This window comes from Poecilia formosa, unplaced genomic scaffold, assembly GCF_000485575.1.
Source record: "Poecilia formosa unplaced genomic scaffold, Poecilia_formosa-5.1.2 Scaffold105, whole genome shotgun sequence".
NCBI lineage: Eukaryota > Metazoa > Chordata > Actinopteri > Cyprinodontiformes > Poeciliidae > Poecilia > Poecilia formosa.
The window spans coordinates 1,083,428-1,095,672 of NW_006800044.1; the positions used below are offsets into that span (position 1 = coordinate 1,083,428).

Genomic DNA, 12,245 nt, shown 5'->3' on the forward strand with positions numbered 1-12,245 from the left:
TCACAGGTGAGGAAAACTTTTTAATTTAAAGAAAATATTGAACAAGTGAGCAGTGGGTCAGTTATACTAGCCTAACTGCTGCTAGCCTGCTATTGACTTTGATAACCTTAACGTGCTGCGCAGTTCGGTGTGTTTTGGTTCCGTTAGCACTAAGCAAACCGCCACCAAGTCATCAGTAGGGCAGCTGTTTAAATCAGTTAATCAACCACCGCGGTGTTCAGGCGAAAACTTAATAATGACAATATAGACATTAAGCCTGACAACATAATGTAACAGACTGGATGTTCTGTTTTAGTGTTTTTGCTTCTTTTCTGTGTGGGAAATGTTTGTTTTTGGTGATTCCCCTGATCGGTGATCTCTGCTCTATCTGCTTGTTGAGCTGTTGTTTGTCGGTTGCCATGGCAACGGGTCGTGTGTAATACCGACATACAGAGCGAGAAAAGGCGGAATAGAAGTTGATGGAGGTATTTTTTCTTTATTTCCTTATCCATTTGAATTTTGTTACTTTATTCTTAAATTTCTATTTTTTGTACTATTTACAGGGTTTATTTGTAGGTTGATAATTGTTGATTGTATTTATTTTATGTTTTATTATTTTTCTTACTTATTTTCTAAATTTAGACAGGAAGTAATGTGGGTCAGTCCACTTTCTATAGGTGCAGGGGCCTGGTGAAGGACCAGCAGGCATTTGGGTTTGGGGCCGATGGTTTTTACCAGAGCAAGAGTGGCAGCATGAGAACAAATGAAAGTTTGATCTCTGTAATTGTAATTGTAATTTGTAGTGGCGTGGTGGAACTTTTATTGGATGTTTGGCTTGGCAAACAATCAGAAGTGGTTCTGTCTAGTTTGGTTCTTCACCTGTTTATCAGCTTTATTGTACCTTAATTGTGGCGCACTGCAGCTGCTGCAATTCCTAAAAACAAGTGACAAAAATTTTATTATTGTTCGGGAGTCAAAACTGCTTATATATCTAAAGTTTTGCCAGTGATTGCCTTATTTGCTGTGGATTATATATTCTATTTTTTATTTTTTTGTTTATTCACAAACATTTGTGAAAACTAACTATCTTTGTGCTTTTCATGCTTCACAGTATAAGAGCAGGCCACGCGGACACAAAACTTAGCCATAATTCCTTATAGAACTATCTTGTGCAACTTTTTGCTTAAGTTTTAACAAAAATGCTCCTCACAATGTGGCAGCAATATTGGAGTTGAACAAACACTTTAAAGGATTGTTTACACCATTCCATCTGCTTTGGGCCCAATTAATCTGTATTTACACTAAAACAAACACACAATCTACCAGAGAAATTATTAACTATTTCATACAACTCATTTAACAACAAAATCCTGATCTATCCCTTTAAGAGCTGACTCTAGCACTGAAATGGGGGGGAGGAGGACAGAAGGCAGAGAGGGTAGGTTGGGGGAGGTTTGTGTGCCTTTGTCTATTCCTTGCCTCCCAGCGGTAAAATGCAATGACCGCCCCTGTTCACTTGACCTGTCAAATTCACTGTGGGCTCGGATACAAATGCCGTCCAGTACGCATGCGCCGTGCGCAGTATTCCGCGCCTTCTGCAGGAGCGGTATGAGCTCCAGGGCTCGGTGATCTTCCTCCTGGCACAGCATCACGTTTGCTCAGTCCCGAGCCCAGCTGCCACAGTCGCGGTGCTTCCCCAGAGAGACCAGGCTTCGCATGGCTAGATGTCTGCCGATCCCATTGCTCCTCTCCCTCGCTGCCTTTGTGGTTGTTTTTCGACAGAAAACTCTCCTTTCCGAGTAGCTGGTGAGTATGTTTGGGTGCGAACGGGCGGTTGCTTTGGTCCTGGAGCTCCGTAGCTCTCCACCGCTGGTTGTTTCCTCCCTCTCAGGCCTCCTCCAGAACGTGGTCAGCCTCGTCCTCCCCGTGTTAGCCTTCACTCTAGCAGCCCCTCCGAGATGTTGGAGGACAACCTAGCGTGAAGGCTAGATGCTAACCTAAACAATTGCCGCAGAGAAAACGGAGCACATTTTTAGCAGCTCTTCAACTTAAACAGGACAAGTCAGCATTTTATGTACATAAAACATTTAGCGATAGGTTGAAACGTACCTGTGGAAACCTGTTACCTCGGTCCTCCGGGGGTATTACCCTAATTAGCCAGCTAACCTTGCTCCTCGGCACTGTTTATTTTCTTAAGCAGCGTCGATGTGTTGTGTTTCTGCTGACCATGACTCTCTGACCTGCTTACTTGTGAATTAGCATAGACTTCTGAAACAGAAATGTGAAAATCTAGATATCTTCTCAGCTGATTTTAAACTAATTTAACTAATGAATGCTTACGCTTTAAGCTTGATTCTGAACGGCCGTTCTGCACAAGTTGCTCCGAGGTGTGTTAATATACTATTACTTCCGATACTTGCACTAGTTTTTTTGTTTTGTTTTGTTTTTTTTGTCATAACTAATCAACAAATCTTAGTGTATTTGATTTGGATTTATGTGATAGACCAACACCATATAGTAAATCATTGTAAAGTTGAAGGTAAATAATACATGGTTTTTCGAAAGAAATCTGAAAATTGTGGTTTGCATTAAGTATTCAGCTCCCTTCACTCTGATACCTTAACCTAAACTGTCATGCTGGGGAGGGATAGTTGTAATGACATAAGCAGCCAATAAGCTATGTATGATTGACAACTTATGGCTCGCACTACCCTGAACATACCGTGATGATGCATGGTTGAAGCTGCATCATCACTTGAAGCTATGGTGAGGTTTGACCTTTCAGCAGAACAGTGACCCTAGAAGAAAAAGCAAAACTTTCAGTCTGCAGATGTGCAAAGCTAGTGTCGACCCTTAAAGACTTGCAATGTTGCAGTCTCGCTATTTTTACTCATTAGGAATTCAGAATAATTACAAATGCACAGTTTGACTTGTGTATATATTGAATAACTTGAAAACACTGCCATTCTTCCCCAGTTTCATGTAATGCACAGCGTTTTGTTGATCTATCGCATAAATATGTTGCGGTTTATGGGTTTTGAATACTTTTGTTTGGAACTTGTTCATCTAAGCTGTAATAAGCTGGAAAGAAATAATTGAAAGTGAAATTATTTGGATTTGGTGTTTAAGGGGTTGAAATGAGGATTAAGACTTTATTCAATGTTTCTCTCTGACATATGAGAATAATGAATTGGAGGAAGAATGAAAAGGTTCATAAGCATTATATCTTAACAGCAAAAGTGAAATGCAACAGAAAAAAAAACATGATTTGCTCACCTTGAGGAAGAGTGAATGCAGTCACCATGTTTTATAGGTGAAGCTGGGTCATTTCTCTCTTTTTTTTTTTTATTTGGGTCTGTGATGCACAGATCAACTGCAGATCCCAATGGATTGACAGTTTCTGTCCATATCTAAGGATTTCAGACGCCCTTCACAAACCTCCTGGGAAAAATAAAATCGCAACTCTTAGTAGTCAGATTTACTTTGCTGCCAAAATATTAGAATATTTGCATTCTGTACTTTATTCCTGAAGTACAGAAATTGTACTGTGAAGCAAGAAATGTCATCAGTTCTTTCTTGGACCTTCTCTGGCTTTTATGACAGCATGAATTGTTTAAGACAGTGTTCTCATATCGCAAATTTTATCTGTGTCTCTGCTTCAGCACCCCTGGCTCCAATATAAGCTCAGTGGCAGAGCTCTGTAGGGTGAATCAGTTTTACCATTTAATTAAAGTGTGTAGGACAAGGGACGCATGTAAAAGTTGCAGGACTCCGGTCCTCGACGAATGCAGTTTGAGACCACTGCAATATATCCTCGGTGCATTCAAAGCTTACTGAATGCAAAATGAAAAACGCCAGTGAATAAGCTGTTTAATTCATTTACTAACCAAAGAAAATGTGAATCTTCAGTCTTGATGCAAACAAAGTATATTTTTTTGTATTGGAGCTGTTGATTACTAATGAGGAAAAATTAGCTTCTTTTAACTGACAGATTCATTAGTGTATTCCCAGGGTTCTGGCTTTATGAAAGAAAACACAAAGGCTACAGACACTTGCTTTGATGCATAATTTCTTAATTTTATGTTGGATATAAACTTCTGCAAGTTTTCCCTCAAGGTTGAACAGTCAACCAACCAAGCATCCCACTGATTACATCTGATATGTGGGTTTAAACGGAGAATTATTTTTTACATTCTCTCTAAGTTTTCTCATAAACTCCATAGTTTCTCAAAACTTCTCTGCCTTTTCTTTCAAATAAATCCTGATTTCTTGCTGCATGCTGGCTCTTACGTGCTCTAATCCGCCATCTTTCCAGTTTTGATTACAGCCCTCATGGAGTCACATATGATTTCCAACATGTGTGTATGTGAGGAAAGCAGGATTTCTCTCCAGACCTCATTCTTCAGACACTATCAGATGTTATGTAGGGCTGCATATTAGAAAGTCTCGCCGTGGCAATAATATTGCGATGGTGATATCTGTCATGGTATGCGACAGTTGTCTTCCTCCTTCTTTCTGATCTGTGCTCCCATAACTCTGCGGCCTTTAGCATTCAGGACAAGGTCATTTGTGTCCAGTTTGAGCATCTGCTGTCGTGAGAATCTGTCCAATTAGATAAATATTACATTAGCATAAACAATCCAAGAATATCGCAGTTGGAATGTATTTGCCAAAAATTATAGTGCTTCAAACAGCTATGACATAATGTGCAGTCCTAATGTCATGTAGTAAAGCAGCTCAATGATTGAAACAAGGGAAAATAATTGTAGTACACAAAAATATTAATATCAGATTTTTAAAAAATTATTGCATTAAAAAATAAATTGTTAATTTTTTTTTCTTTTGTTGTGTAATACTATGTCACTTTAAATAAAACTTGATTTAAAAATATAATTTTTCTTTCAGGAATATGAACTATATTAAAGATGAAATAATAGAACAGAGTACTCCCGCGCTAAGATATTTTGACTTAATAAATTGGTTAGGAAAATATCTTAAACATAAATCTGCTCTAACTTTGTACAGAATGACGGCAAGTCGTGTAGTTTCATTTAAATATTGCAAATATTTCAGCGGCTTTGCTCTGTCTCGTGAAGCTTTCTCCACATTCTAGTTGGTCTCAATTCAGTCGAGCGATATCTTCTCCCAGATGGTAGATTAAACCCACGACTTGGTGGCACTCTGACTAGTCGGTCATGATTCAGTAGGCTCCCTTTTAGTGTTCCTCCTTCAAAATGGTCACTGGCGAAGGGACCGAGACCCTGGTGACTCTCTAGCCGTCCTCACCAATCGTTGCAGCCTTCCTCTGAGCTAGACTGCAGTTTCTGTTGCCAAGATGGGAAGCAGCTTGTAGGGGAGGCTCTGAAGACTGCCGTGGTGAGGATGGAGGAGGGGAATTTTCTCCTGCCTTACCCTCCCGAGGAGTTGTTCTCGCTGCAGAGCTTTCTTCATCATTCATGTGGACTACTAGATATTTGACACTGCTGTACCACTGATCATCTTTCTAGGGGAGCTGCTGATGCTCAATGGAGATATTTAGCCTTTTTTCTAAAGCTGCTAATAAGGGATGTGATGCTCGGTCTGCACACCACCTCCAAAAGTACTTTTATTGTTTCATTCTCATCCCAAGGAGTCCCACTGCAGTTGTATCATTGATGCATGTAATACACTGGTTTGGTCTGAATTTGGTGGCATAGTCGTGCACCATGTCTTCTTGTATTATTGCCGGACATTGTCCTAAATTAAAGGCCTCATAGCTATACGGATGTAAACATGATCGTCATTATACATTCCTGGCATCCTGCTGCGTGATTCTGGATGGGATGTATTGGAAAGCAAGTGGACATTTCGGCGTCATTGTGAAGCAGACACAAAGCACAGACTACAGGATTAGTGGCTGGGTCAGAACATCTCCAATACTGCAGCTGCTACGAGGTGCTTTCTGGCAGGACAATGGGCCCTACCACTAAACAATGAGCTTGAGTTTAAGGTGTGGACTGCTTGGACATTGGAGGCCCTGCCTGGCTAGTTGCAAGACTCAGATAATCTACTGTCAATGTTTTAGTGCCAGAGAACAAATGTTATGCCCGATTTATGTAATTCGAGCTGTGATTTTACTGTGATAAAAGGTTTTTGTTTATATTTTTAGCTAAATTAGCCAACCCCTATCTGCACTCTTAAAATTTTGCAATTAATCTATGGTTACATACCTGAAGGTATATTCCATAAAACCTGTCTTAAAGTTACAGAAAGCTCTGACGACTTGACAGCTTTTGTGACCTTTTTCTTGGAAGAGGGGCTGTCAGAAACAAAAACATGCTTATCATGATTGAATCAGTCCATGTTGAGGCATTACAACACTACAAGATCACAATATCAGGTGCATTATTGGTATGTAAAATATATGTTCAATTGGAATAGATCATCTTTCAGTAATTGACAATTTATTCAGAGTATATTGTGCAGCCGTAGATCTGTGGTCGCTCTTTATGACAGATTCACTGTCGGAGGTGTTTTACAATCCGGCAGAACTAAAACCATGATATTTAATATCATCTTTTTTTGATATTATTAAAATTACACAATAACTGATCAACTGTAGTGAAACTTGAATACAAAAAATCTTCTGAAAAAGCATGGACATAATAGTATTTTGTTCAGCAGCAAACCCCACAGCTAAGTAGAACGTGAGGCTCGGATGTATTGGAAAGGCTCGGTGAGCCTCACCATGTATTGGTGAGGCTCGGCTTTACAGTATAATTTTTTTCATCATCTGTGAAAAGAGTGAATTCAAAACCAACCTGTTTGTCCTTGTAGACATCTGATTAGAATCTACAGCTGCAGAGTATAATTTCTGTTAAAAAAAAAAAGAATCTGGTGACTCTGCTGATGGCAGTCTGGCACAGCTGTCTCTTTAGATCGGAAACCATCTTCTGCCTCAGGTGCTCTGTGAGGTCAGGTGTTGAAGAAAATGCAGCCAATGCCCCCTGAAGGCCTGCCAAAGCAGAGGGATCATACCAGCTTTTATTTGTTTATATATTTCATGTAGTGAAGATGATGTGCTTACTGGTTTCCCTGATTGTAATGACATTGTTTATCTTACCGTTTTTGAAAATGAAATCCAAATGAATCCAATCCTTACACTGTTTTTTTTTTTTTTTGTAAGATTTGCAATGTCCAGCTCCATCTTTCTTGCATGTACAGAATATTTTTTAACTTGTAATTTATGATTCACAGAATAATCCTTTTTATGGACAGAAAATGAATTAAATGATCAATTTAGGGTTGGCAGTGAAAATATTTTGACTCTAAAACCTATCTGTTTTGTGTTGGTGAAATTAATTTGTGTGCGTTTGTGTCTGATTTATAGGACTCCCAAGAGCTTGACCAGAATACCACGCTTTGCATTGCGACGTTTCACCGCCACAATGCTGGGGTTGCAGGGAAATTCTTCAACGCCCAAAGTGTATCGCTGCATGGCATGTTCAGACACCTTCAATGGATTAGCCTCCCTACTGGTACATCAGGCTACTCATGCGACTACCGAGCCCAAGAGCTCTACCCCCCCTCCAGCACGGCCTAACAACAGTCTGGTGGAAAGCCAGGTTACGAATGATGTCCCAGCTACAGAAAAGCCTGCTTCATTGGCTCAGCTGCCTGACAGCCCTGCAAATTCTTTCTACATTTGTGATTGTGGGGACGAATTTCTAGACTTCCATCTCATGCTGGAGCATAAACGGTCACATGTCCGTCAGCGACAGCAGCCTGTGGAGGATAATGTTTCTCTGCCTGGTGGAACAGAGAATAATCATGTCTTTTCAGCCCAACAGACATCATTCGCCTCCGTTCTAGAGGCAGGTTTAGACCTCAGCTCCCCCTCCACTTCCAAGTCCTCAGGCTCTGAGGTACCCACATCAAATGCACTTTCAAGAGATGTGGCCTTGGAAGACAGCGTTGCCATGGTAACCCCTCCTCATGGCCAGCACACACCCCCTCAAGATGTCAGTGTGAAACCAATTGAGGGCATGTCTACCACAGGAGAGCCTTTGCCAGAGAGCACAGAAGACATGGATTTGGAGGAGAACACCAATTCTGTCACGCTCTCTGATCAGCTGGAAAATGTGCAAAAAAACAACATCCTCATGAAGCTGCTGGCTTCTGCGTATCAGAACCGCTTGCCGTCTTCCGATTCTGAGAATGAAAGCAAACACAACGTCATCCCAAAGCAAGAAGACATTCCTATCAATATAAGCCCAGTAGCTAAAGCCGAACCGTCTCAGAACAACGATCTCTCCATTGTCCAGATGAGGCGACTGCTTGTTAAACCTGGAATAAAGACAAAGGCCCCACCCATCAGCAAGGTTCTGGCTGCAAGTAGGAAGAGAGTCGTCTCTCTTACTAAGACTATGTCTCCTGTTGTGGTTCTGGAGACCCGCCAAAAGCTCATGGATCCAACTTTAAAAGGGCTTTATGGAAGATATCAATGCGGCCGTTGTCGTAAGGTCTTTCCAAACTTGGACAGATTGACAGAGCATCATTTTTTGCACAAAAAAGAAAGGATTAAATGTTGCCGCCGTTGCAAACAGCTCATTATTGGACGGCTGCCGTTTTCTGACAATCACGTCTGCATTCAGATGAGAAACAACTGGCCAGCAAAGAATCTTCAAAACAAATCGCCCTTTGGCTCCAAAATTGTGCCGTTTCATAGTCTGAGCAATGCCAAAAAGGTTTACTTCTGTCCATTGTGCAAAAACAGCTATGCTCGAAGGTGGAACCTTAAAACACACAGGTGTCACGGTGCTGGGTCGGGCTTCCAGGGTGAGGTGAATACTTCGTTTAAGAGAATGTCGACGCTGAGATCAAAACTTGGTGCCCAGACGGCAAGAGTCGAGGATGCAAATGAAGGATTTAAGACAGCCTCTGTGGGAACTGACACTGGTGCTCACATCAAAGTTGAGGGGACTTCTCAAGATTCAGAGCTGTCTGCAATTTCACAGTTGGCTTGGATGCCTCCTGCAAAAACTTTCACCCCATTTTCCTTAAAAGCCTCCATGATCGATTCACTTCAGGACCCTTCACTGGCTTCCCTCGAGGAAGAAGATGAAAACTGGAAAATGGCGGAGAATAACGGGGAAAACGGCAATGAGGGGCAGTGGACAATCCCCTTAGACGATGAGATTCAGGTATTCAGTTCCACCAACAAACTTGGCAACGACAGACACCTGACTCAGTCTGGATCTGTCGAACACACAGAGATACCACCTCATGCGCTGCCCTACTTTGTCAGAGAAGGAGTAAGGCGTTACCCTTGTAGCAGGTGTCACAAAACCTACAGTAAAGCGTCTACTTTGAGACGCCACCTGCTACTGTGTGGAGTCAGGCCACCTGGGTTTGGGACTGTAGCTCAGAGTCAGCCTCACCGTGCCACACCTCTAAACACCACTAACATGAAACCGATGTTTTCCTGCTTTGTCTGTGGGAGGGCCTTCAACCGCAAAGACAACATGATGACCCATAGGAAGAGATGTCAGCTGAAGCGAACAATGTCTGGTCTAGACGGAGGGACCATGGTGCAGGGCTTGCAAGGCGACACGCCAGCTGATGGTCAGATAGAGGAGGAGAACAGTGCCGGAAACTGGGGCATCATGTCTCTGCCATCTGTGCTCCCAAGAAGGGTGACGTGCGAGTGTGGGGTGGGATTTACATCCCCGAGGCTTCTCCTGGAGCATCTACAGAAGCACGCACAAGAGTCTTACACATGCCCAACCTGCGGAGAGACTGTTAATTCCTGGGCTGACTATGAAGTTCACCTGCAAATCCACATGCATCCTCAGCACAAGCTGGCAAAGGGACACCGATCACAGCCTCTTTTACTGAGACTGCAGCAGCCACAGGCCACCCAGTCAGTTCTTCCACCACCACAGAAACCGCCACGCTCAGAGCCATCCCAACACCTACACCTGCTCTCTGTGAAAAAGGGGCAGCGGATTGTGTGCACCCGGTGCGGGAATAGTTTTGCCACCCGCTGTTCCCTTCGTAGGCACATATCCTGGAATCGCTGCAAAGGCATGCGGGCTGTGAACCCCCCGACAAATCCACCCAAAACCTTCCACTGTTCTCACTGCAACTCTGACTTCCCCAACAGCATCAGCCTCGTGTTCCACCAGAGGAACGGAGCATGCAAACCTGCCATCAAGCCCGTCCGCTGCCCTGTTTGTCTTCGCTGGTTCGGCACTATGGACAGTCTGCAGAAACACCTGGTCACTCACAAGCAGTCCGACTCGTTCCGCTGCGACGTGTGTCAGGGAACGTACCGGAGCCTCAAGTCGCTCAAGAATCACCGCAGAAGGATTCATCGCATTCTAATCGGACACCCAAAGTCAACAACGGTAGATGCGCTGACTGCCAAATGCCATCTGGATTTAACTGACTGAAGGTCTCTCATGAAAATTGTATGTATAAAACCAGAGTCCATTTTTATTATTTTTTATTCCTTTCATAATTTCAGATAATTTTCACTTTGCAGAGCCTAAGGGACTGGGGGGCAAATTCATAAGCTGTTTTAGAAAAACTTTAGAAGTTTTTTTAGCGTGCCGCTGCTTATAAATTAGCTTTGTCACAGTGTACATTTTAGGTTTGAATTTAATCCCTGCCATTCATTAGCCTTTTGAGTCTGTAAATTATTCCATAACTACTTAATAATCAAAATACGTTTACATGTTTGGTGATGTAGCTTCTTGTTCTTGATGTTAGTAAACATACAAGGGTGTGCAACGTCCTGAGTGTATTTTGTTTTAGTTCTGATACATTGATTTAAGGTAAAAAAAAAAAAAAAAAGGTTTATCAAAATTTTTTGGGATATTTCTAAAATGTAAGTTAAATCCATAAAATTTGACATGACTTAATATGTACTTCTTAGCACACTACAGCAATTAAAGCTTCACACTTAAACTCCGTATAACCCACGTAGGGTAACGGGTCTTAAGTGTAAATTTGCATTTCAAGTCATGTATTTTGATTTTGATTTTTTTTTTTTTTTTTCCCCCTCAAGGTTTGTATCCTTAAACTGTGTGGAGCGGTAATAAAGATGCATCAGAAAAGATGAATGTACTTCACTGTCTTCTTTACAAAGTGTCAGGTCTTTAAATTAGAATTTTGTAGATGGAATCATTCATGTTTTGAATAGTTAAAAATGTGGTTTAGGGATTTAATGTGTAACACTAAACATGCTCAATCTCGGTTGCAAAATTAGAAGCCAAACGTGTGTTTAACTTATCAAAAATTGTAATTTATGTGTTGGACATGCCTTTAACAGCAAGTCCCCTGAATGTTGCCTGTGCTAAAAACGTGTATTTGGGTGACATGAAAAATGAAATTGTCTGGTATTTGTTGCAATGTAATTCACCTACATTCAAATTATATTTTTTCACAGTTTTGTGTGATAGGAAGACACCTTACTGAGCTCTGGAAGTAAGTATTCGTTTTTCTATTTGTTTAGGTTGCGTTACCTTAAGATTAAATGGAACACACGTTGGGACATTATTCAGAAAGCATTCATGTTAGGTTTTGTATGAAAACCAGAGACTTATTTGTCTGCTTTAGCATACTGGGATAAGTGTTTACTGAAAAAAATGTTTGACTCGTGAAATACCATTCTTTGCAGATGCATTGGTTAAGTGAATATGTCAGATAACCAAAATAAAACATACTTTACTTAGTTTCCTTTTTTTCCTCATTCCCTTTTGTATCTTCAGCAAAAGGCAGTAATATTTATTGGTTTCCCAAATTTGACACAATTGGATAAAAAAAATTTTAGTCAAGCGAAAACCCACTCTGTGCTTTGCTTTTAAACATATTTGCTGTTATTTACTCTACAACTCACATTGTGCAAAGGTTGGTTCAAAAAGAGCTAAAATTATTATTTTTTTTTTCAAAGATGCAAAAAGTAGAAAAAATAAGATTGCACAATTCTGCAAAAGTATTTAAATCCATGATATTGTTCCATTTTTGTCACATTAGTTATGATCTTAAATATATTATAGGTTTTATGTGATAGACCAACAGAGACGATTTCATAATTAAGCGAAATGGAAAGGTGCATGATTGTAAATTTTCTGGAAACAAAATTTTACATTTACCTACATATTTATATTTAAAGTGGTTAAAAGAAAAATGTAGATGTAGTACAGATATATCATCAGCAACCATTGCTTACACCTTCATTTGTTGTGGATATGAAAGGTTTTCAACTACTGGAAATTATAAGG

General features: G+C 40.9%; 1 protein-coding gene across 1 annotated transcript; it reads left to right on the forward strand.

Annotated features, from left to right (window-relative positions):
* Positions 1-965: 965 nt before the first annotated feature.
* Positions 966-11,080, forward strand: LOC103143139 (zinc finger protein 425). The gene is made up of 2 exons (XM_007559557.2): positions 966-1,785; positions 7,349-11,080. The coding sequence occupies exon 2, from the start codon at positions 7,407-7,409 to the stop codon at positions 10,410-10,412; it is 3,006 nt and encodes a 1,001-aa protein (XP_007559619.1). The 5' UTR covers positions 966-1,785; positions 7,349-7,406; the 3' UTR covers positions 10,413-11,080.
* Positions 11,081-12,245: the final 1,165 nt, after the last annotated feature.